This window comes from Cucurbita pepo, chromosome 7, assembly GCF_057944985.1.
Source record: "Cucurbita pepo subsp. pepo isolate OVF chromosome 7, ASM5794498v1, whole genome shotgun sequence".
Classification (NCBI taxonomy): Eukaryota; Viridiplantae; Streptophyta; class Magnoliopsida; order Cucurbitales; family Cucurbitaceae; genus Cucurbita; species Cucurbita pepo.
Window position 1 is genome coordinate 11285118 of NC_141804.1, and position 20686 is coordinate 11305803.

At 36.7% G+C, this 20686-nt stretch overlaps 5 protein-coding genes across 12 annotated transcripts; 2 read left to right on the forward strand and 3 right to left on the reverse strand.

The window, feature by feature from the left end:
- Positions 1–65: 65 nt before the first annotated feature.
- LOC111799122 (uncharacterized) lies at positions 66–3745 on the reverse strand. 6 transcript variants are annotated; one of them, XR_002815777.2, is made up of 7 exons: positions 3429–3744; positions 2076–2290; positions 1818–1908; positions 1466–1532; positions 1105–1380; positions 429–472; positions 121–344 (listed from the first exon to the last, which is right to left on the reverse strand). XR_002815777.2 is itself a non-coding variant. In XM_023682531.2 (5 exons), the coding sequence occupies exons 1-5, from the start codon at positions 3485–3487 to the stop codon at positions 1327–1329; spliced, it is 486 nt and encodes a 161-aa protein (XP_023538299.1). In that variant the 5' UTR covers positions 3488–3744; the 3' UTR covers positions 879–1326. The 6 variants fall into 6 exon arrangements, 1 of the variants encoding a protein (XP_023538299.1); XR_002815775.2 differs by having other exon boundaries at positions 429–475; XR_015421782.1 differs by having other exon boundaries at positions 66–475; positions 1105–1370; positions 3429–3745.
- A 1257-nt stretch (positions 3746–5002) lies between these two features.
- On the forward strand, positions 5003–7047 carry LOC111798574 (SPX domain-containing protein 1). Its single transcript, XM_023681816.2, has 3 exons — positions 5003–5489; positions 5952–6078; positions 6434–7047. Exons 1-3 carry the CDS (start codon positions 5190–5192, stop codon positions 6874–6876), a joined length of 870 nt encoding a protein of 289 aa, XP_023537584.1. The 5' UTR covers positions 5003–5189; the 3' UTR covers positions 6877–7047.
- LOC111798573 (protein BUNDLE SHEATH DEFECTIVE 2, chloroplastic) lies at positions 5804–14354 on the reverse strand. 3 transcript variants are annotated; one of them, XR_015421661.1, is made up of 10 exons: positions 14188–14354; positions 14006–14103; positions 12583–12658; positions 12057–12153; positions 8438–8494; positions 8255–8310; positions 6752–8120; positions 6424–6672; positions 6278–6346; positions 5804–6192 (listed from the first exon to the last, which is right to left on the reverse strand). XR_015421661.1 is itself a non-coding variant. In XM_023681814.2 (5 exons), the coding sequence occupies exons 1-5, from the start codon at positions 14252–14254 to the stop codon at positions 10769–10771; spliced, it is 417 nt and encodes a 138-aa protein (XP_023537582.1). In that variant the 5' UTR covers positions 14255–14353; the 3' UTR covers positions 10640–10768. The 3 variants fall into 3 exon arrangements, 1 of the variants encoding a protein (XP_023537582.1); XR_015421662.1 differs by lacking the exon at positions 6752–8120; XM_023681814.2 differs by lacking the exons at positions 5804–6192; positions 6278–6346; positions 6424–6672; ... (1 more) ...; positions 8255–8310; positions 8438–8494 and adding an exon at positions 10640–10847 and having other exon boundaries at positions 14188–14353.
- Positions 14355–14814: 460 nt separating this feature from the next.
- LOC111799055 (uncharacterized) lies at positions 14815–17686 on the forward strand. Its single transcript, XM_023682446.2, has 9 exons — positions 14815–14953; positions 15155–15285; positions 15379–15454; positions 15868–15950; positions 16541–16579; positions 16728–16798; positions 16869–16983; positions 17261–17366; positions 17461–17686. The coding sequence occupies exons 1-8, from the start codon at positions 14908–14910 to the stop codon at positions 17333–17335; spliced, it is 636 nt and encodes a 211-aa protein (XP_023538214.1). The 5' UTR covers positions 14815–14907; the 3' UTR covers positions 17336–17366; positions 17461–17686.
- Positions 17687–17688: 2 nt separating this feature from the next.
- Positions 17689–20181, reverse strand: LOC111799054 (uncharacterized). The gene is made up of 2 exons (XM_023682444.2): positions 19465–20181; positions 17689–18482 (listed from the first exon to the last, which is right to left on the reverse strand). The coding sequence occupies exons 1-2, from the start codon at positions 20074–20076 to the stop codon at positions 18120–18122; spliced, it is 975 nt and encodes a 324-aa protein (XP_023538212.1). The 5' UTR covers positions 20077–20181; the 3' UTR covers positions 17689–18119.
- Positions 20182–20686: the final 505 nt, after the last annotated feature.

Sequence of the window (20686 nt, forward strand, 5' to 3'; positions counted from 1 at the left end):
AAAATTTTACCGGGTGTTATCTCTATGCAAGCTACTATCATACTTTGAATCTGACCATTGCAACGTACAAACTCATAATGAATACCATTATATTTCTATGCATAGAGATTATATAACAACTATAGAAAATGAAAATTTTACCAGGAGTTATCTCTATGCAATAGTTAGAAATTGATATCTTTTTCCGTACACCATCTAAGTAGTTTTTCACCTTTATAAAACCTAGCTACGAGTACTATGAGTACTTCAACTCATCTCATAAGATAAGTTATTGACCCTAAACACTGAAAATTTTACCGGGAGTTATCTCTATGCAAGCCACTATCATACTTCGAATCAGACCACTGCAACGTACAAACTCATAATGAATACCATTATATTTCTATGCATAGAGATTATATAACAACTATAGAAAATGAAAATTTTACCGGGAACTATCTCTATGCAGGCCACTATCATACTTTGAATCTGACTGCTGCAACATACAAACTCGGGATGAGTACCATTATATTCCAATATATATGAACCATTGAAAAAGAAAACAAAGATCATTTTCTCTCTCATTGTGACTCATAAAGTACATAATTTGAGTGAAAACATTTATGCCACCAAAAAATGATTCCACTTCCTCCTACCTACATTCTATATTATCAGAATGGGAGATAAGATTTCTGATCTAAAGAGGTAGGGTCCATATGCTAACAACAGTGAGTATTCTCAGCTGAAAATGAGTTTCAAAAGCATCTTTGCATCTTCAACCATAAACCCTTCAAAATTTATAGTCTTTTAATGCCACAACCACCAGACAAAAGGACAATGGGGACTTGACTTTGTCTATTATTTGTTCTCTACCATCCAACACAAAGTTGACAGCAATATCACCACAAAATCAAGCTCAGTATTATCAGAATTCAAAGCCAGAGAGTTTGTGGGTTAGAGATTAATATCTATTCTTATACATCAATTACAACAAGTCAATCATCAACATTGTATTAAACACACAACAAAGTTGATGCATACTGTCATGCGTAGAAGAAACAATGAAAAAAGCTCGATATGTATGTATGAAGTATATATATTAGCTGATGGTCGGAGGAGGCTCACCGTTTAGCTCGCCGATCGTTCAGAAGAACTTGGATTTCAGTTTATTCCACACTTGGCTTCTCCCCTAGAGATCTTCAATGTACCGCCAACCAGGTGGTGTCATTTTGTTTGTTAATACCGAATTGATCCCAAGTTAAGGCAGTGGCCGTTTAATTAAACTCTGAAAAAGTCACAAACATGGTGTATGTACAAGGTGATGGCGTTTTATTTCCATTGATTGGCTCAATAATACAGCCCTTCTTCTTCCCATTCTTCTATCAGAAAGTCTACCATTTCCTGTCAAATGTATCATGATTACATATTCAAAGCAGAGGATTTGAATGTGTACTCAATTAAAGGAAACAGCAAAGAGCAGCCTTACAGATAAAGGTATGGGCCGAGGAAAAGGTTTTTTGTTTTCCAGCAAGAGGTCTTTGGTCATATACCAACTGCAAACAGAAACCAAGCAATATGGTTGGGGCAAAAATTTTCAATGACTCAAAATTTGGAAATTTGACTTTCCAAAATGGGTGTGCTTCAACTCAAAAACTTCTACTTGATTTGTAATGACCTAAAATTTCGAACAACTGGCGAATACGATGAGAAAATATTCAGTTAATTACTAGGAATATCGGCAAGAGACAGATTTCATTTGTATTATAAGCATGTGGACATATTTAACAGCGAGGTTGATGCCGTGAACGAGTATGTAGCTGTGTCAAAATTAGACTCACCTTAATCCTGTAAAATGATTTTTTTTGGTTCGTTTCGCAGGCTCATAATTTCCGATCCATTGAAGCCTGGTCTGAGTCCAAAGAATCAAACCTGCAATTTGGCATATAAGCTTGTGTGACACAAATCGATTCACTTTAAACCAGACTAGAGCAGGTATAGAACTAATGATACTAAAGCTATATGACGAATGAAAGTGCAAACAAAGGAACATCCTTTTTGCTTTCCAGCAAGCAGTGGAAAATAAGATCTGAGTTTACCATGATTTACAAAGTCAGAATGATTGCTCAGATCGTCAGTGCCACCTCCATGTTTAGGGTTGTGATTTATTATGCTGATAAATGAGCTCTGTCGAGATTGAAGCGTAATCAACTCATCGAGATCACACGTGCTTGTGCTCCAAAAATCTTCTGACATGCTTGGCATCCTAGAATTCAGATTATTCCCGGAGATAGCAGGTGCACATTTGGTGCTCCTACAAAAAGAAACACTTCCTTTGTTAGAATCATATTGAAAACTGCGGTTAGGATAATTGCAGAACAGACAACAACATAACAGTTGAATTAATGATAAATGCAAATGCATGAACATCATGATACTGCCATTTCTAATTGCCTCCATCATACTTTTAAGTCGAGAGAGGAATTCAATAACACGGTTAAACTTCGGGACCTCAATGAAGTTTGAAATAAACCGACTATGCAGATCACTAACTTAGAAAAATGAACCCTCAATGTCATTGACTCAGTTAATGACAACGAAACATGAAACATTGTAACAGAGAGGTGAACTACTTTAGTGAATTGAAGAAAGATAAATGATCAATCACTTGATAAATTAACGATATACGACATGTGTTAGCTTGCTACTAATTTAAAGAGCATACATTTGTGAGCAAGAGTCGATTTGAATGATGAGTTCAATTATGATCCACTCAATCTAAGAGCTTTGATCTCCTACCATAGTCCATCTTCTTCAACGAGGTCACGAAATTGCCAAGACGAAGAAATATCCTGATGTATTTTTGCTTGGATTATCATGGATTCTGTTTCCTATAATATCCCAAATTTTCACTTAAACTTGTCCATTTCTGACATAATTCGATCAATGCTTCGTCATGAAAGAATTTATTAGTAAGGGAACAAATTAACCTAATTAAAAATATGCCTGCCACAATGTGTAAATGTTCAATCCATGGAAGACAAATGAAGCTATCTTCATCTCCTTCTTCAGAGATGAAGACTTGCTACTAAGAACCAACTGGTATTTGTTTCACTAAAAAAATTCCTTAATTACAGATTAAGATCAATGAAATCTCTCCCAAAGCTCCTAACTATTCATAAGAGAAGCCGAAAATATTTGTAGAACAAATTCATCCATCAGTTAAAAACAGTCATCCAAAATATAACCTCTGAAATAACAATGACAATCATAAGATGAATATATCACGAATCCATAAAAAGTCCCCACAGACGACCAAATTTAATCAACAGCAGACAATCCGGAGCAACGCTTAAGTTCCTAATCCGCATGCTTCGAATCAAAGAATTCCGAAAACCAGAGAGAAATTGATAACAGAAATAGGGCGATCGACACAGAGCAAGAGAACTTACCCCAAACAAGAGAGAAATCGATCGATCCAAACAGAAATCCAGCTCTCTGGCGTCACCATACTCGGCAAAAAATCAAACTACAAACATCAAAACATAGAAACATGCCGAAATCGAAACCGAAATCGAAAAACCGAAATCGAAATCCCTAATACCGGATAGAAAGGGATAAACAAGGTATGAATGGATAGGATATTGTTGCGATTGCGACTTCCATTGAAACTTTACGGAATCCCGCGGAACTCCGTAATTTTATACCGTTAATAGCAGTTAACATAAACAAACCGCAACCGCGTGTTCATCTTTTCTTCTTCTTCCTTCTTTATTTATTTACTTATTTTTTCCTCTTGATATAAACTATTTATTTGTTGAATATTTGCAAACTACCCCCCATACTTTCATAGAATTACCTATTGAACCCACTATCTTTAAATTTGTAATATTATAATAACTTGTTTTTTTTTAATTATTATTTATCCATACTATTAATAACTAAAAATTCATAAAATCAAATATAAAATATTTACTGAACACATCACTAAACGGAAAACTCCGTTACAAATGTTAAATATTTTTAATTTTTTTTAAAAAATGGCGGGATTGTAACCTTAGTTTTGGGTTGATTGGGTTGACCCGACAATAAAAAAGTCAACTCACAAATCATCTGAAATTGTCAGGCTGTTCTTTTTTTTAATTATTTTTAAAAAAATTACTTACATAAGTTCAAATATGAAATGTTAGTTATAACACACCACTAACTTCGATTATAAATGTTAAATATCAAACGTTCATAAAGTTTAAACTGAATTTTTTAAAAATAAAAAATTCAACCAAATCCAATTTTTTTTTTTTAAAAAAAAAACTAACCAAACCCAACATTTGTAGTTCGGGTTGATCGGGTTATCGAGTTATATGAACACTAGGCCCTATTGAGACTTATCTTTACTAATGGTTAGTTGACATCAATCAACCGGACAAAATCTTGATCTACGAGCCAAACATAATTAGAAGAGGAAAACAACCAAAACGTTCGAAAACTTGATAAAGGATGTATATATATATATATATATACACACATACATATACATATATATATATATTTCCTTTTATTAAACATTTTTATATCTTAAACCTTCAATTTGTTGGACCTAATTTAGGAATAATCATGGGTTTATAATGAACAAATACTCTCTCTATCAGTACCATATTTTTTTGAGGAAGCCTAACGCAAAATTAGGAGAGCTTATACTCAAAATGGACAATATCATACCATTGTGGAAGGAAGCCTAAAGCAAAGTTAAGAGAGCTTATACTCAAAATGGACAATATCATACCAGTGTGGAGAGTCGTGTTCATAACACGGCCTTTTGAACACAATTTATCCATTTAAAGCTTAATTTTTAGAATTTTCTAATTAAAAAAAAAAAAGTTTGAGAATATTTTATTTAAATATAGCCAACCAATCACAAGCCACCATGTAATAAATAAACAGAAAATAAAATATTAAAAAAATAATAAATCCTCAACTATCGCTTTGAGGGAATAAAACGCGAAATATGCTGAAAGAAGATTAAAAGGGATATTCGCAGATTAATTCTTCGAATATTCTTCGCCTACCGTTATATTCCCTCGATTCTCCTTTCTTTTTCCAACTGCTTCGACCTCACAATTGCCATTCCCACCACCACAAATTCCATTTCCAATTCCAATTTCTCTCTCGTTTCCCGTTCCGTTTCTGTTTCTCCGGCGCCGGAAACCGTGGTTATGAAGTTCGGCAAGAGTCTGAGCAACCAGATCGAAGAAACTTTGCCGGAGTGGCGGGACAAGTTTTTGTCATACAAGGAGTTGAAGAAGCGGCTCAAGCTTGTGGAGCCAAAAGGCGGTGACCGGCCGAGCAAGCGACCGAGAATTGATGCTGCCGTCGGGAGTTCTGCTGCGGATGGAGAGAAGGATGATTTTTCGTCGAGCGAGGAGATGAATTTCATTAAGCTGTTGGAGGATGAGCTTGAGAAATTTAATAGTTTTTTTGTGGAGAAGGAGGAAGAGTACATCATTAGATTGAAGGTATTTTTTTCTTCTCTGCTTTTACTTTTTAGTTCCTCATTATCTTGGAGAGAGCTGAGATCTGTGTTTTGTTCTGCTGCCGCGAATTTCATTAGTCTTGCAATTAATGAAGTAGATACGATTCAATTCTGGAATTTGACCTAGCCAAATGATCACCAGAAAATCCAATTCTTAGATGTCTACGGATCAATTTAGGCATTTAATCCTATGGTTCTTGAAACAAGATGTTCAGTAATCGTTTAATGTTCATGTATGTTGTTTTTTTGCCAATCTGTAGAACTAGTTGATGATCCACATTCATTCCAGATTGCTGGTAGAGAAAAACCTCATGATCGAGAAATTTACACCAAAATAGTTTGATTAAATTGTTAAATTCATCTCTAGAAACTACAACCAATCAAACAATACAGGTCTTCAAGCTGATAACCAAATTGCTTCCACTTTCCTTTTTGAATAATTCAGGAGCTACAGGACAGGGTAGGAAAAGCAATGGATTCCAATGAAGAGATGATTAAAATTCGCAAGGAAATTGTGGACTTCCATGGAGAAATGGTTCTACTGGAGAATTATAGTGCCCTTAACTTTACAGGTATGCATTATTTTCCCTTTGCTTTTCCTTTACCCTTTCTCTACGTTTATGCATTGATTGGTGCACTTGGCATGGTTGAATGCATTTACACCCTTTTGTGGTCAAGCTCTCCATCTTTCATTATGATGAAAATTCTTCAGTATTGATGAACTTTATGCTTTTTTATGTTCTTACGGCACATAATGATTTCTTTACTTACTTGGGATCTTGAAATTGTGGCCACATGCCGCTGAATCAATTCCTTGTGCGTAGAATATGCTTCAGTTGCCTATGAAAAAGATGAACACTCTGTAAGACTGAAGTAATTCGTTATTGCTCAAATCATCTAAGCGACAATTTGCATACCTTTTTATAGGGCTTGTGAAGATTCTAAAGAAGTATGACAAAAGGACTGGCGCGCTCATCCGCTTGCCCTACAGTCAGAAAGTTCTGCAACAGCCTTTCTTTACGACCGACTTGCTATACACGCTCGTAAAGCAGTGTGAGCTGATGTTGGATCTCCTCTTCCCTTTGAATGAGCAGCCTCCTTCTGGTTCGAATGGAGTCGATGAAGTCGGTGCTCCTACGAAGGCTGCCACCACCAACATTGATGATCTGCTCAAGGCAACCAAGGAACTTTCAGAGATAGAGTATATGGAGTCGCTTTATATGAAAAGCACTGTATCTGCATTACGGGTTTTGAAGGAAATCCGAAGCAGGAGCTCGACCGTTAGCGTCTTCTCGTTGCCACCGTTGCAAATGAACGGATTAGAAGATACATGGAAGAACGTTCCAGTGCTGGAAGAAGTAGCTAAGTAGGATGGTTCCAGGTATCACCAACTACAAGGAAGTTCCCTTATAGCTTTGTATGTCTTCCTTTGATGTTCGTGTGAAGTACTTTTGATACTAACCATAACACGTAAAACTGATATATAAAGTTCAAATGATGTAGAATCTTATAAAGGAATGGTAAATCTAATGTTCACGAGATCTTTAGAAACCGTTTTCTTCCAACCAATGATGAGAGTAAAACTTGATTTAATGATTAAGAGATTTCGAGGGGCCGAGGAATGTTAATGTAATGAATAGAATCAAAGGGAAACAAATGCATCAAAACATTACACATAGAAGTCTTCGTGTGTTTTTGAAAAATGTAATGAATAGAATCAAAGGGAAACAAATGCATCAAAACATTACACATAGAAGTCTTCGTGTGTTTTTGAAAAACTGATACCTGTTCTTGTTTCTAGTCTCTCACTCGATGCGTGAAAATCTTAAAACAACTAAAAAATCTAGTTTTTTTTTTTTTTTTCTTTCAAAATATAAATAAAAGTATTATTTTATCATTTTATTACTTCTAAAATGCATAATAAATATAACACTAAAATTTTGGATATTCATTTCTTTTATTAAAAAAGAGTGACGAGCGATAGAAAACAAGAAACAAAAACAAAAACGTTACCAAATGGGTCCAAAATTAATGCTCCAAAAAACAAAAACAATGTGTTTCTAAACCTTTGATGCATAATTATCCGATAGTTTTTTGTTTCTCTCTCTAACATCCAACGGTATAAAATCTTCGGCTACGTTGTTCTAACTTTCCAAATAATTATTCCCTCTCGTGGCACCGAAGTAGTCGAAAAAAATACCCAACTTTTCTTTCACAATGTTACGTTACAAAAGAGGAAGGATTCAAAACTAAAATTCATAGGAACTAGGGGAGATATTAAATACCTAACTACTAAGGTATACTTAAGTCAACAACTCTACTATTCTAATAAGCTCTTAGTGGCATAACAAGCCCTGCGAGTTTGATTATACAATTTGATGCATAAGATGGAAAACGATCATATTCATTGAACACAAATGCAAGGAATGCAACTTGGATATGCTTTTACAAATGTAAAAGCATATCCAAGATAAGAAATAACTCGGTTTCCTGTAAAATACTAGACTAGGAAAAAGGATGAACTCCGTTGAGTAGAAGGGAAATTTAAATTCATAGTACTCACAAGGTCATGTTATTGAAACGAATCCATAATGATCCAACGAAACAGTTGATCCTTGAGTTGCATAGTAAAGGTAAAAGCATATCAAAGTCAATATAAGAAAGAATTCAGTTTCCTATAAAGCACTAGACTATGAAAAGGGACGAACTCCATTAAGTAGAAGGGAACTTTAAATTCATAATACTCACAAGGTCATGTTATCGAACGAATCCATAATGATCCAATGAAACAGTTGATCCTCGAGCTGCATAGTAAAAGTAAAAGCATATCAAAGCCAATATAAGAAATAACTCAGTTTCTATAGAATGCTAGACTATGAAAAGGGATGAACTCCGTTGGGTAAAAGGGAACTTTAAATTCCTAATACTCACAAGGCCATGTTATCGAAACAAATCCATAATAATCCAACGAAACAGTTGATCCTTGAGCTGCATAGTAAAGGTAAAAGCACATCAAAGTCAATATAGGAATGAACTCAGTTTCCTATAAAACACTAGACTATGAAAAGGGATAAACTCCATTGAGTAGAAGGAAACTTTGAATTCCTAATATTCACAAGGTCATGTTATCGAAACGAATCCATAATGATCCAAGGAAATAGTTGATCCTTGAGCTGCATCTCGTCACGTCATTTGAACTTGGCAACTTGCCCAGCATTTTCAGCCGGTCGACGCTTGGCTCTGAAGTGGTAGACTTTACCAAGAAGGTGTACCTTGGTCATCATTGACGTGCATCAATTTGCCACTCTGAGTGACATTATGATATCCATTGCATTAGAGGGTGCAAGCCTTTCTTCATTGTACAGATCCGACATCATAACTTGTACTTACAAAATCAAAGGTTCTAGAGAAAATTTGATATACCAAACAGAAAAACAGCTACCCTTTGAATCTAAAACCACAAATTTCAATTCTCAGGGGATTACTTTTTGAAGGATGAACATGTAAGAGCATACCACTTATTAGTCAAACAATTGGTAGGCACTATGCAATGTTCAATGTTCAATGTTCAATGTTCATCATCAGAAAACAGCTACCTTTTGAATCTAAAACCTTTCAATTCTCAATGGATTACTTTTTTCCTTTTATGTGTGGGGGAGCAAAGAAGGATGAACATGTAAGAGCATACCACTTATTAGTCAAACAATTGGTGGGCACTATGCAATGTTCAATGTTCATCATCAGAAAGGAGTATAAATTTGGAAGCGACAGCCACATTGAGAGGGAATGAAGAAGGGAGAATATGTACAATTATACCAATTTATAATAGAATTTCACCGAACATTCGGTGGGCAATATGCAAAGTTCGATATTCGTCACACGAAAATAGCAGAATTTTGGAAAGTGACAGCCACATTGAGGGGAAATGAAGACGGATGAAGAAGTAAAATATACCATTTCATAGAGGAATTTCATCGAACAGTTGGTGGGCATTACGCAATGTCCAATATCCGCAACGCAAGAAAGTATGGAATTTGAAAACGACCACCGCAATGCGGCCGTTGAATACTTCTCTCAATAATTCATCCCAAACCCTAACTAGCCCGCGTAATCAGAGCCCAATTTTGATGGAACGGAAATTTCCGGGCAGTGTTTCATGATCCATAATACAAGTAGGTAATCCCAAAGAAAATCATTCACAAATTGGCAATTGGAAGAAGCTAAGAACTTCAAAAATGGAGAACGAACTTACAGAAATAACAACGCCCAAGTAGTGAAAGAAGAAGGGGAAGCTGATCTCATAAGGAGATTGTAAGAAGAAAGCACTCTTTACGTGAATCTCACGGAAGATCATGGGTTTATAAGTGAAAGGCCTTTTGGAAAAGCCCAAACTAGCCATGAGAGCTTATGTTCAAGGAGTTGTGATTCCTAGCATGGTATCAGAGTTATGCCCTAAACTTAGCCAAGTCATGTCAATAAAATCCTCAAATATGGAACAAAGACCAATCCATGTCAATAGAATCCTCAAATATCGAACAAAGAATTGTGAGCTTAGCCAAGCCATCTCAATAGAATCCTCAAACTTAGCCAAACCATGTCAATAGAATCCTCAAATATCGAACAAAAAATTGTGAGCCTCGAAGGTATAGTCAAAAGTGACTAAAGCGTCGAACAAATGGTGTACTTTGTTCAAGGGCTCCAGAAAAAGAGTTTATAAGTGAGGAATACTCTAAAGTGTCATGGGTTTAATGAGGCCTTTTGGAGAAGCTCAAAGCAAAGCCACGAGAGTGGACAATAATATCGTAGAGAGTCCTGATTCCTAACAGACGGGCGGTGGGAAAAGGAAGGCCGGCCGAGAAAATAGAAAATAGAAAATATCGTCATTCATTTTAGTGATGACACGAGAAAATAGAAAAACTATAGTATAAACATCGTCATTCATTTCACCACTACTTTTTTTGTAGTTCAACGATGAGAACAAAGATTCAAATCAACCGTTTATTTTATCGAGGTTATAATATTTTAATTAGTTTAGTTATGTTCGGATTAACATTGCCGACTAAAATAGGCAATTTTCATCGTTTTAAATCATTCATTACGTTGAACGATATCAAATTATGCAACAAAACAATATAGCAAAACAAGAACATTCATAATTTTCAAATACAAACTTAGAAATAATGTGACCCATTATACAAAACTACTGAAACTAATAGGCTTTTTCATCTTAAAATACTCAAATTTGTGGTGCAGCTGAAAGAACTAGCTATCAGCTGTACTCATGAATCCACCCACAAAACCTGCTCCATTACAGCCACCACACAGGATGTCCCTTTTGCCTCTGCAATGTTCATCACGGTACCCTCAGTATTATTAATTCTATACGAAATCTCGTAAGACCCGAAATGAACCATGGTCGTGATTATGCATACTTGACTACACTCACCCACATGACATAAGCTTGATCTTTTTAGCTTCGGGTTACAGTAGTCTAGCTTGTGAGCCAAGCGCCCTTTGAGTAGATGACTCATCAAGGTCATCGAAACAGGACTTTAATCCACATAACATAAATTCGACATTTTTAGCTCTGAGTTACAGTGAGCTAAACGCCCTCTAAGTAGATGACTCATTGAGTCATCATAATCGGACTTTAACCCACGTAACACAAGGTGTTTTGACCTTTTTAGCTCTGAGTTATAGTACTCTAGTTAGAGAGCTAAACACCCTCCAGTAGATGACTCATTGAGTCATCATAATCGGACTTTAACCCACATAACATAAGTTTGACCTTTTTATCTCCAAGTTACAGTACTCTAGTTAGTGAGCTAAATGCCCTCTAAGTAGATGACTCATTGAGTTATCAGATTCGGACTTTAACCCACATAAAAAAAGTTTGACCTTTTAAGCTCTGAATTACTGCACTCTAGTTCGTGAGCTAAACACTCTTTAAGTAGATGACTCATTGAGTCATGAGAATCAGACCTTTTTAGCTCTGAGTTATAGTACTCTAGTTCGTGAGCTAAACGCCCTTTAAGTAGATGACTCATTGAATCATCAAAATCGGACTTTAACCCACATAACACAAGTTCAACTTTTGTAGCTCTGAGTTACGGTACTCTAGTTAGTGAGCTAAACGTCCTCTAAGTAGATGACTCATTGAATCATCAGAATCGGACTTTAACCCACATAACACAAGTTTGACTGTTTTAGCTCTGAGCTACAGTACTCTAGTTAGAGAACTAAACGCCCTCAAAGGAGATGACTCATTGACTCATCAGAATCGGACTTTAAGCCACATAACATAAGTTCGACCTTTTCAACTCTGAGTTACAACACTCTAGTTAGAGCTAAACGCCCTCTAAATAAATGACTCATTGAGTCATCAGAATCGGACTTTAACCCACATAACATAAATTTGACCTTTTTAGCTCCGAGTTACCATAGTCGAGCTTGTGAGAGTTTAAGGACATGCTAATGGTAATTTATAGTTCTACTAAAGAGTAAGGTGGACAAAATATCATTAAAAGCAGGGAGAGCTTTCTGTGCATACCTGCACAACCAGCATAAGCCACCAGCTTTAAACCGTCCATTGAAGTGATCCTCTGAATTCACTCCTGTTCCTTGACACTGAGCACATTGGACAGCACCTGAAAATCGAGGGAAAAAAATCAGTAAACTCAAACTATCTACGAAACGAGGAACCTCGAGCTGATCCAAGAACATTGGAGACACGGCCCCAAGAAACGAACGTGTAGACGAAAATGTAAACAATGGTGCGTGAAAAGGGAGAGGTGATCCTTTGTGCTGGGGCTCTCGGAAGCCCACACCTTCCACTTCTGAGTGCCATTGGACCAAGGCCGTCCCTCTCATCGTGGGGAATTTCTATGTCTCTATCACTTGCCTTATGTCGGACAGTTCCTCTATGATAACCCTTGAAACGGCATCTCAATTGTGCCCCGAATGCGAAAAGAATTAAGATCGAAGGTAATCAGTTGATCTTTAGCTCTATTTCCTACCATATTTGGTTTCTTATAAGTATGAACATAGTCTCAACTTTGTATAAGGATTTCACTTACCATTTCCATCGCAGTCTGTGCAAACTATGCTCTTGTATTTTGTGGTTGGTTTAGTACTATCTGCATCATTTGAAGCCTGCCAAAGCAAGATTATAACACATTCAAACAAACTGAAAAAGAAAAGTAAATTGTGTTCTTCCTTTGTTTCAAAGTATCGTGAAGTTCATTAGAGGTATAATCAGCTCAGTTTGATTGGTGTTAGGCCAAAATCGACGACATTACCAACTTATCGAAAAAATGAAACCAACAACCATTACACTTCAAATCCATTGAACCAAACATAGCACAAGCCCGCTGCTAGTAGATATTGTCCGTTTTGACTCGTTACGTATCACCGTCAGCCTCACGGTTTTAAAACGCACTACTAAGGAGAGGTTTCCACACCCTTACAAGAAATGTTTCATTTCTCTCTCCAACCAATGTAGGATCTCACAATCCACCCTCATTGGGACCCCAGCGTCCTCGCTTACACACCGTCCGGTGATTGGCACTAATACCATTTGTAACAGCCCAAGTCCACCGCTAGTAGATATTCTCCGCTTTGGCCCATTACGTATCGTTGTCATCCTCACGATTTTAAAATGCACTACTAGGGAGAGGTTTCCACACTCTTATAAGAAATGTTTCGTTCCCCTCTCCAACCAATGTAGGATCTCACATTCCACCCCATTGGGGCCCAACATCCTCGTTGGCACACCGTCCAGTGAATGGCTCTGATACCATTTGTAACACCGCTAGCAGATATTGTCCGCTATGGCATGTTACATATCGCTGTCAGCCTCACGGTTTTAAAACGTGCCTACTAGGGAGAGGTTTCCACACTCTTATAAGAAATGTTTTGTTACCCTCTCCAACCAATGTAGGATCTCACAATCCACCTCCATTGGGAGACCAGAATCCTCGCTGGCACACCGTACAGTGACTGGCTTTGATACCATTTATAACAGCCCAAGCCCACCGCTAGCAGACACTGTCCGCTATGGCTCGTTATATATCGCCGTCAACCTCACGATTTTAAAACGTGTCTACTAGGGAGAGGTTTCCACACTCTTATAAGGAATGTCTCGTTCCCCTCTCTAACCAATAGTTAAGACATTGTAACTTCGACCAAAAACTTAGAGAATCAAATCTCTACGATGAAAAAACGATAAAATTAACTCGATTCAGACAGTTTCGATTTGCAAACCTTATTTCAAACTCAATTAATTCTCATCTACCTAGCTAATGGTTGTTCAAACATGCTCTTCCATTCCTACATTAAGAAGTTCCTAATTAAATCCTTCATCTAGGACATTCAGTATAGAGCTACAGACAATCCCATGATTTCCAGTGCTACAATTTGTACATAAATCAGCCATAACCAATCAAGTTCATTGCACAAGAACGAAGAGAAGTTAACAAGAAATGTCCAGAGAAACCATACCTTGACCTCAACGGACAAAAGCTTCCTGGGGTTTGTTCTTTGAAACGCTTCATTGATCCGAAAAGCCTTCTGGGGCACTGAGTTGCCAACAAAAACCCCTACAAAATGCGAAAAGAAATGGCTATGAACACATCTTAAAAGGGAATTAATAGAAGCAAAAGCAGGATTAGAGAAGAACATACCAGGGTTGGGCTTGGTTGAGGCATTAAAGGAGCAAATGGGTGTGGAAGAACATATAGAATATGCCATTCAAATGGGGTTTTGAAATTCTTGGGATTTGTTGTTGAGGAGTGAAATTCAGAAAGTTTTGTGATGAACTTTGCGTTCTGTTTCAGCGGTGAGTGATCGTCTGGTTTGTGGTTTTAACTAGATAAGGCCCATTATCCCCTCCACCTTAATTACCTTATTGCCCTCCATCAAAAATTTTGAATTTTACTCTTAACTTTTTACCTCACAAAATCCGTCGAAGAATATTGATCGAGACTCAATTTTTCGTGCTCGGGTTTGAGCTATAAAGTCTTATACACATAGCTACAGAATTTTGAGTGTCGATTACTTGTTATTTATCGAATGAAATAGGTAGATGTAACGGAATTTAAATAAAGGGTAAAAATGGAAACGTTTGTTCAAATAGATGAAATTTATGGGAGAGAGGATGAATTTGATCCCAAATTTTTACTAATTGATCATTAATCATACATTATTACCACAAAGGTTTCAAAATTTTTTGAGATTTGGTTTTTTTACAAAAGTAAATTATATAGTCACTTGTTAGTGGACTCAGGGGTATTTATGTAAATTCACGTTGTGCATGAGGTAACACTTCACTTCCACTCATTTCTCGCCCTCTTAAAAACCGCAAATTTGATTTGTCTTCAGAGAAAAGAAGCGAATTCAGGATCATGGGCTGCAATCTCTTGTCTTCTTCTCGATTTTTCTCTTGCCCAAGTGAGTTTCGTAATTTCTCAGCCCAGAATTATTGTTAAATTCATGCTTTGTTCTTCAGTTTTTTTTTTTTTTAAGGGAGATGGGTTTTCCTTATGCCTTCACAAATTCTGATATTTGGTTCTTTAGTCTAAATTTAAAATTTGCAGTAATGGGATTGATTTTTGTACTAAAAGTTAGTGCATTAATTTTGTGTTTGATCAGTTAAAGAAGTGGATGGTTCTCTAAGGAATTTGAGAAGCTCATTTTATGGTGCCGATAAAGTGTTTGACAAAAGTCCTCTGAGAAGAAACATAAAAGGCAATGGTGGTAGCTTGTCTGCGGTGGCCTCAGTGGTTTTCTTCCTCACCCTTCTTCATTTACTTTCAATGTCTATTGTGGCCTTTTCTTTAAGAAGGAAAAAGAAAGCTAACTTTTGGGTTTCACAGCTTGGAAGGAGGGTCAAGGGCAGCCGAGAGACTGTAATACCTGACCCAGATTACAGAATTCCGATAGTCTTACTTGGTGGGTACTAAGAATTCTTTGCCTGTAAGTCTTGGCTTACACTTTTTTTCGAAGTTCAGACGTTTAGAGAGCAAAACCATTATTGAAAATTGATGGAGATTCTGGTTATTCCTCATATGTCATGCCAAATCGGCCACCTTAGCAAGTAAACATACATATAGTTTCAAAATCACTACTCAAATATAAACGACAACAATATATTTTCAAATTTCAGCTCACATGATTTAGTATTGGATTCTACCAAAAACAATTTATATCAACGAGGATTTGTCCTTTTTTTACTAAGATCTGATGTAGAACTATGTTTGCATCTCTAACAAACTAACGTTTGAACCTACATTTTGTAGTTCACTGTTATTTTTCTGAGAAATTTACCCTTCCCCTTCATCTAAAGCACATCATAATTGTAACAGGTGCTGCTGGTGGGTTAGCTTATAATGAAAATTTGATAGCAGCTGTCCCTGTTGGTCTTCTTGGGCTACTGCTACTGGTTCAGGTAATAATAAAAAACAATAGATCTTCATGAAAGAAACTTTCACCGACAGGGTTTTAAGATGTATTGTGAGATCTCACATTGGTTGGAGAGGAGAACGAAGCATTCCTTATGAGGGTGTGGAAACTTCTCCTTAACAGACGCGTTTTAAAAACGTGAGGCTGGCGACGATACGTAACGGGCCAAAGCGGACAATATCTGTTAGCAGTAGGCTTGGGCTGTTACAAATGGTATCAGAGCCAGACATCGAGCGTTGTGACAGCGAGGGCGCTGACCCCAAGGTGGGTGGATTGTGAGATCCCACATCGGTTGGAGAGGAGAACAAAGCATTCCTTATGAGGGTGTGGAAACCTCTCCCTAGCAAACGCGTTTTAAAATCGTGAGGCTAACGACGATACGTAACGAGCCAAAGCAATATCTGCTAGCAGTGGGCTTGAGCTGTTACATGTATCGAGAAGATGCCCTCAAATTTTACCCTCAGAAGAATATTTGCTGCAAGTTTTTCTGGACTACGCAAGTTTCTTTATAAGCTATTGAAGATGCATGTATGTTCTTCGAAGTACCAGTTGATGGTTTTTTCTTCGTTCTTCCAGGCTACTCGTGTAAGATTTGTCTTTGGCAATGACGCATTGGTATGTCCACTTAATTTTGCAAAATATTTCTTTATTGTTGTATCAACTATGGGATCTGGAAACATATTTCTTCCCTTTGCATTTGGTCACGGATTTTAAATTTTGTTTATGATCCTCTTGAGATCAGCCCTGTGTTCTGTGATTTTAGGAGGTAAAAATTGGAGATCAGCTTGAGGAGTCAGGTGAAAATGCGTTTGTGGGAGGAAAGAACCGTTGGAAGTAGGTGATTTTACACACCCGAATGAATCATACATGTAAAATGAATTGAATCCATGCTATTTTATTGCAGATATTCAACTTTTGTGAATTGGGAATTATGGTGGCCAAGTTTCCCCATTCTGGTGTACTTTAAAGAGACTCAAACAAAGCCAGAAGGCCAAGTGCACTTCTTCCCAGTGATATTTGTAAGTTCTACTAGATGCAAATGAGGGGTTTGTTAAGGATTTGGGAGTGAGTACCTCGTTGGTTAATTTAGTAGAAGATCATGGGTTTATAAGTGGGGAATACTATCTCCATTGGTACGAGACCTTTTAGAAAAGTCCAAAGCAAAGCCACGAGAGCTTATGCTCAAAGTGGACAATATCATACCATTGTGGAGAGTCGTGATTCTTAACAGGGTTTTGTTATCTTCTTTAGAAGAATGGGAAGTTTTGTTAACTACAATTTTTCTTTAATGATCAGAATGGGAAGCAACTGTATGATGTCATGGTTGAAAGAGCTGGTCCTTCAAAAACTAGCGGACCTAAAGAATCATAAAGAACACCCTTTTTCCATCAAACATGATCAGGTAATACTAACCTGACATTTGAAAAGTTTATATGATGAAATGAGAACTTTGAATTCTGCCGAAATTTTCTTAGTTTACTCTCTTTTATTGTCAGGCACATCAGCATCATTTAAGTAAATTTTACCGTGTAAATGAAGGAAGTATGTACTACGGGAGTACTAGAAACTTTCGATCGAGTATAGCTCAAGTTCTTGACATGAACAATTTGTATATAAATATACCCATAAGATCTCTCTTATTTTTGGATCCCTCCCTTCAGGGAATGGATTGATGTACCTCTTATTAGTTATAGTTGTTAAATGAATGGTTGAATTCAGTCAGATCCACAGAAAAGGAATTGTTCTGCTCAACAAAATACAGTCACATGGTTTCCTATTATCAAATGGTAAGATAAGCATCGAATCTAATGGGAAAATAAGTGTTATAATCTACAAAATCAACTAGCAACAAGCTGAAGAATGCTACAACAAAATGTCAGGAACCAAGAACATCCCATATGAATGGGAAAAGAAAACTCGATAGCGCTGGATTCATCCAATCGAACCAACGCTTCAAAATGCAAGTCCCAAGGGCAGCTTATGAAATGCTTGCTACATCCTTCATCTGGCAATTGAGATGTAAGAATGGCTCATTTCCAAGGCAGTCGATCATTAGACGATCATTAGACGATAAGACGCCAAGATGACTCAAATTTTCTTGATTTTAAGTGCAGATTCTTTGTTCTCTGGACATGCTTTGCAAATGAATTTGATTTCAAGCAGTCTTGGTGCAGTGTGCATCTGTACCACGCTGAATGCAAGTATGGTAACCAACAGAATGAAGGAACTCTCTGATCTCTCTTTTACTACTATTACTAGCTTTTAGCAGCCTTTCATCTTCCTCATAGATGAGATATGGGGCTTCACTGCCCTTTCTAGATAGAATTTTTGTTGCTCCTTTTAGAACATGATACTCCCATCCCTGAACATCGATTTTTATTAATAGCACCTGTTCTGAATCTGGGATTACTTCATCTAGTGGAATTGACTGAACTTGAACTGCTATTTCTTCATTAGATTTGAAGGCTAACTTTGCACCAGTTGCTGATACAGCACTGTTGTCAAGCCGTCCAACCAACTGTGTAATAAGCAGAAGTCAATGAGCATTTCTGTGAATCATAAATCTTATGAAAGAAGCTTACCAAAAACAGAAAAAACCAGATCAGGAAAAGGCCCAATGCTGCCCTTTCATTATAAAAGCAAAGAAATCAAGAGTTCAAAGCCAATGTCAATATACATAAAATTTTGCAACGACCCGACGTCCATCGTTAATAGATACTGTGTTCTCTGAGTTTTCGCTTTCGGGCTTCCCCTTAAAGTTTTTAAAACGCGTTTACTAGGGAGGTTTCCACAAGAATGCTTCGTTCTTCTCCCCAACTGATGTGGGATCTCACAATCTACCCCATTGGGGCCAGCATCCTCGTTGGCGCTCATTCCTCTTTCCAATCAATGTGGGATCTCACCGTTTTTAAATTATAAGTATAAGAATCACGAATACATATCAACTAATTTCATAGAAGAGAATACCCTACTATATTTGATTATCGAGAAACTATTGAGATTTAAATATCCAAAGTAGGTAATCACCCTCTAGTAGAAATTTATACAAACTAAAAGCTCAAGACTCTCAAGAAATTAAGGGCTTTGATCGTTAAGCTTGTCAAAGATTCGAACATGTGACCTCTAAGCAAGGGGGTCACTTGGAAGATAGAAATGTGTAGATATATAGAACACGAACTGCATTTTTTTTTTCGAGACCATTGAACATAAGTTTCTAAAATACAACATTTGACCGACACCAATTACCATTCCAAAGATCTCCTCGCCCTGAAATTATTGAACTGATAAAAAGAAAAATACATTGCTAGTTAAATTAACTCTCAATCTTCATCAGCGACAACCCACTCAGTTAGCTCCCAAAAAGAATGCAATCTTGTCAACATATTTGAATGAGGCAAATATTCATTTTATGATCTAATCAAATCTAATCACAAACGAGACTAAGTTCAGCAGCAAGAACCAAAACTGCAAAGATTGAGATAATGAAGTAGATTAAATACCTTGTGCACGGTGATATTCCCAAGATTATCTGAAGCAGCAGCCTGAAACACATTCACCAATTCCCCAACCCTATTCAGATAAATTCCATCACAAATTCTCTGCAAATTTTCAAAAACAGGCTCAAACGCCAAAACACGAAACCCCATCGCAGCAGCGGCGAAACTAGCCATTCCAACATTGGCACCCACATCAACAACAAATCCATCTCTGGAATCGCCGCCCTTCATCTTCTCCAAAACCTGTTGAATCGTGACAGAAATGTCAGGCTTCCGAAAGGGCTTTCCCTTAAGGATCCTGACGATGTTCTTGTGAGGCTTATCGGGCAAGTTCCCCAAATCCGCAATCGAAAAGAGAAACGGGTATCGAACGCCTTCCACGACGTTGGCAATAACCGGGTAGGATTGAGGGCATTTGAAGCAATCGAAGGGGGAGATCACTGTTGGAAATGAGAAATGGGGTTTGATGGTGAAAGAAGGGGCGGATTGCTCCCTAGGGCTTGAGTTTCCGAAGAGGAAGAAGAAGAGGATGAGGATGGAGAAGGAAAAGAGGAAGAAGAGGAAAATGGGGGAGAGAAATCTCGGGGACTTGTCTCTTTTCCAGGCATTCGCCATGGAAACGTCGACGCGAGATCAAACGAAGAAGATTGTTTGGAATTCAGGCGAGAGAGTGAAGTGTTGGAAGCACAAAGAAAGGAAAGGAGAAGAGTTCTATTAAGAGATAGTAAGGTTTTATATATTACTTTTTTTTCTTTTTTAATTTTTTATTTTTAGAAGATATAAATATCACTTATATATTAATTTTAGCTTAAATTAATAAAAATATCTATAAAAAAAAAAAAAAAAAAAAAAAAAAAAAAAAAAGTTTGAAAATACTTTTTAATTAAAATAGTATTAAAAGTATTTTAAAAATTTCAATGAGTTTTCTAAAATTTTACTAATACTCATAAAAAAATTTACTATAATACAAAGTCATGAACTTTTAAAATAACATTTGATAACATTAAATTTTTACAAAAAAAAAATTAATAAATTAGAAGTATCTATGAAATGTAGATAAATTTTGGTGTGTATATTAGACAATAAATTTTTTGTTTTTTTAATAAAATTAAAAATTTAAGGATATTTTAAAAAATTTTAAAAAGGTTTTAATATATTTTTAGAAAAACTTGGAAAGTTGAAAAATATTTTTAAAAACAAAATGGTAAGTGAAGGAAGAGAGAGA

Coding starts and splice junctions, on each gene's coding strand:
- LOC111799122 (XM_023682531.2), bottom strand. CDS start 3,487: ATGGTGACGCCAGAGAGCTGGATTTCTGTTTGGATCGATCGATTTCTC. Junction 1,909..2,075: donor TTCTGACTTTGTAAATCATG/GTAAACTCAGAT, acceptor GCCAAATTGCAG/GTTTGATTCTTTGGACTCAG. Junction 1,533..1,817: donor AATCATTTTACAGGATTAAG/GTGAGTCTAATT, acceptor TTCTGTTTGCAG/TTGGTATATGACCAAAGACC.
- LOC111798574 (XM_023681816.2), top strand. CDS start 5,190: ATGAAGTTCGGCAAGAGTCTGAGCAACCAGATCGAAGAAACTTTGCCG. Junction 5,490..5,951: donor AGTACATCATTAGATTGAAG/GTATTTTTTTCT, acceptor TGAATAATTCAG/GAGCTACAGGACAGGGTAGG. Junction 6,079..6,433: donor TAGTGCCCTTAACTTTACAG/GTATGCATTATT, acceptor ACCTTTTTATAG/GGCTTGTGAAGATTCTAAAG.
- LOC111798573 (XM_023681814.2), bottom strand. CDS start 14,254: ATGGCATATTCTATATGTTCTTCCACACCCATTTGCTCCTTTAATGCC. Junction 14,104..14,187: donor CTCAACCAAGCCCAACCCTG/GTATGTTCTTCT, acceptor CGCATTTTGTAG/GGGTTTTTGTTGGCAACTCA. Junction 12,659..14,005: donor TTTTGTCCGTTGAGGTCAAG/GTATGGTTTCTC, acceptor TTGCTTTGGCAG/GCTTCAAATGATGCAGATAG.
- LOC111799055 (XM_023682446.2), top strand. CDS start 14,908: ATGGGCTGCAATCTCTTGTCTTCTTCTCGATTTTTCTCTTGCCCAA. Junction 15,951..16,540: donor GGCTACTGCTACTGGTTCAG/GTAATAATAAAA, acceptor TCGTTCTTCCAG/GCTACTCGTGTAAGATTTGT. Junction 16,799..16,868: donor GGAGGAAAGAACCGTTGGAA/GTAGGTGATTTT, acceptor ATTTTATTGCAG/ATATTCAACTTTTGTGAATT.
- LOC111799054 (XM_023682444.2), bottom strand. CDS start 20,076: ATGGCGAATGCCTGGAAAAGAGACAAGTCCCCGAGATTTCTCTCCCCC. Junction 18,483..19,464: donor GGAATATCACCGTGCACAAG/GTATTTAATCTA, acceptor CTTATTACACAG/TTGGTTGGACGGCTTGACAA.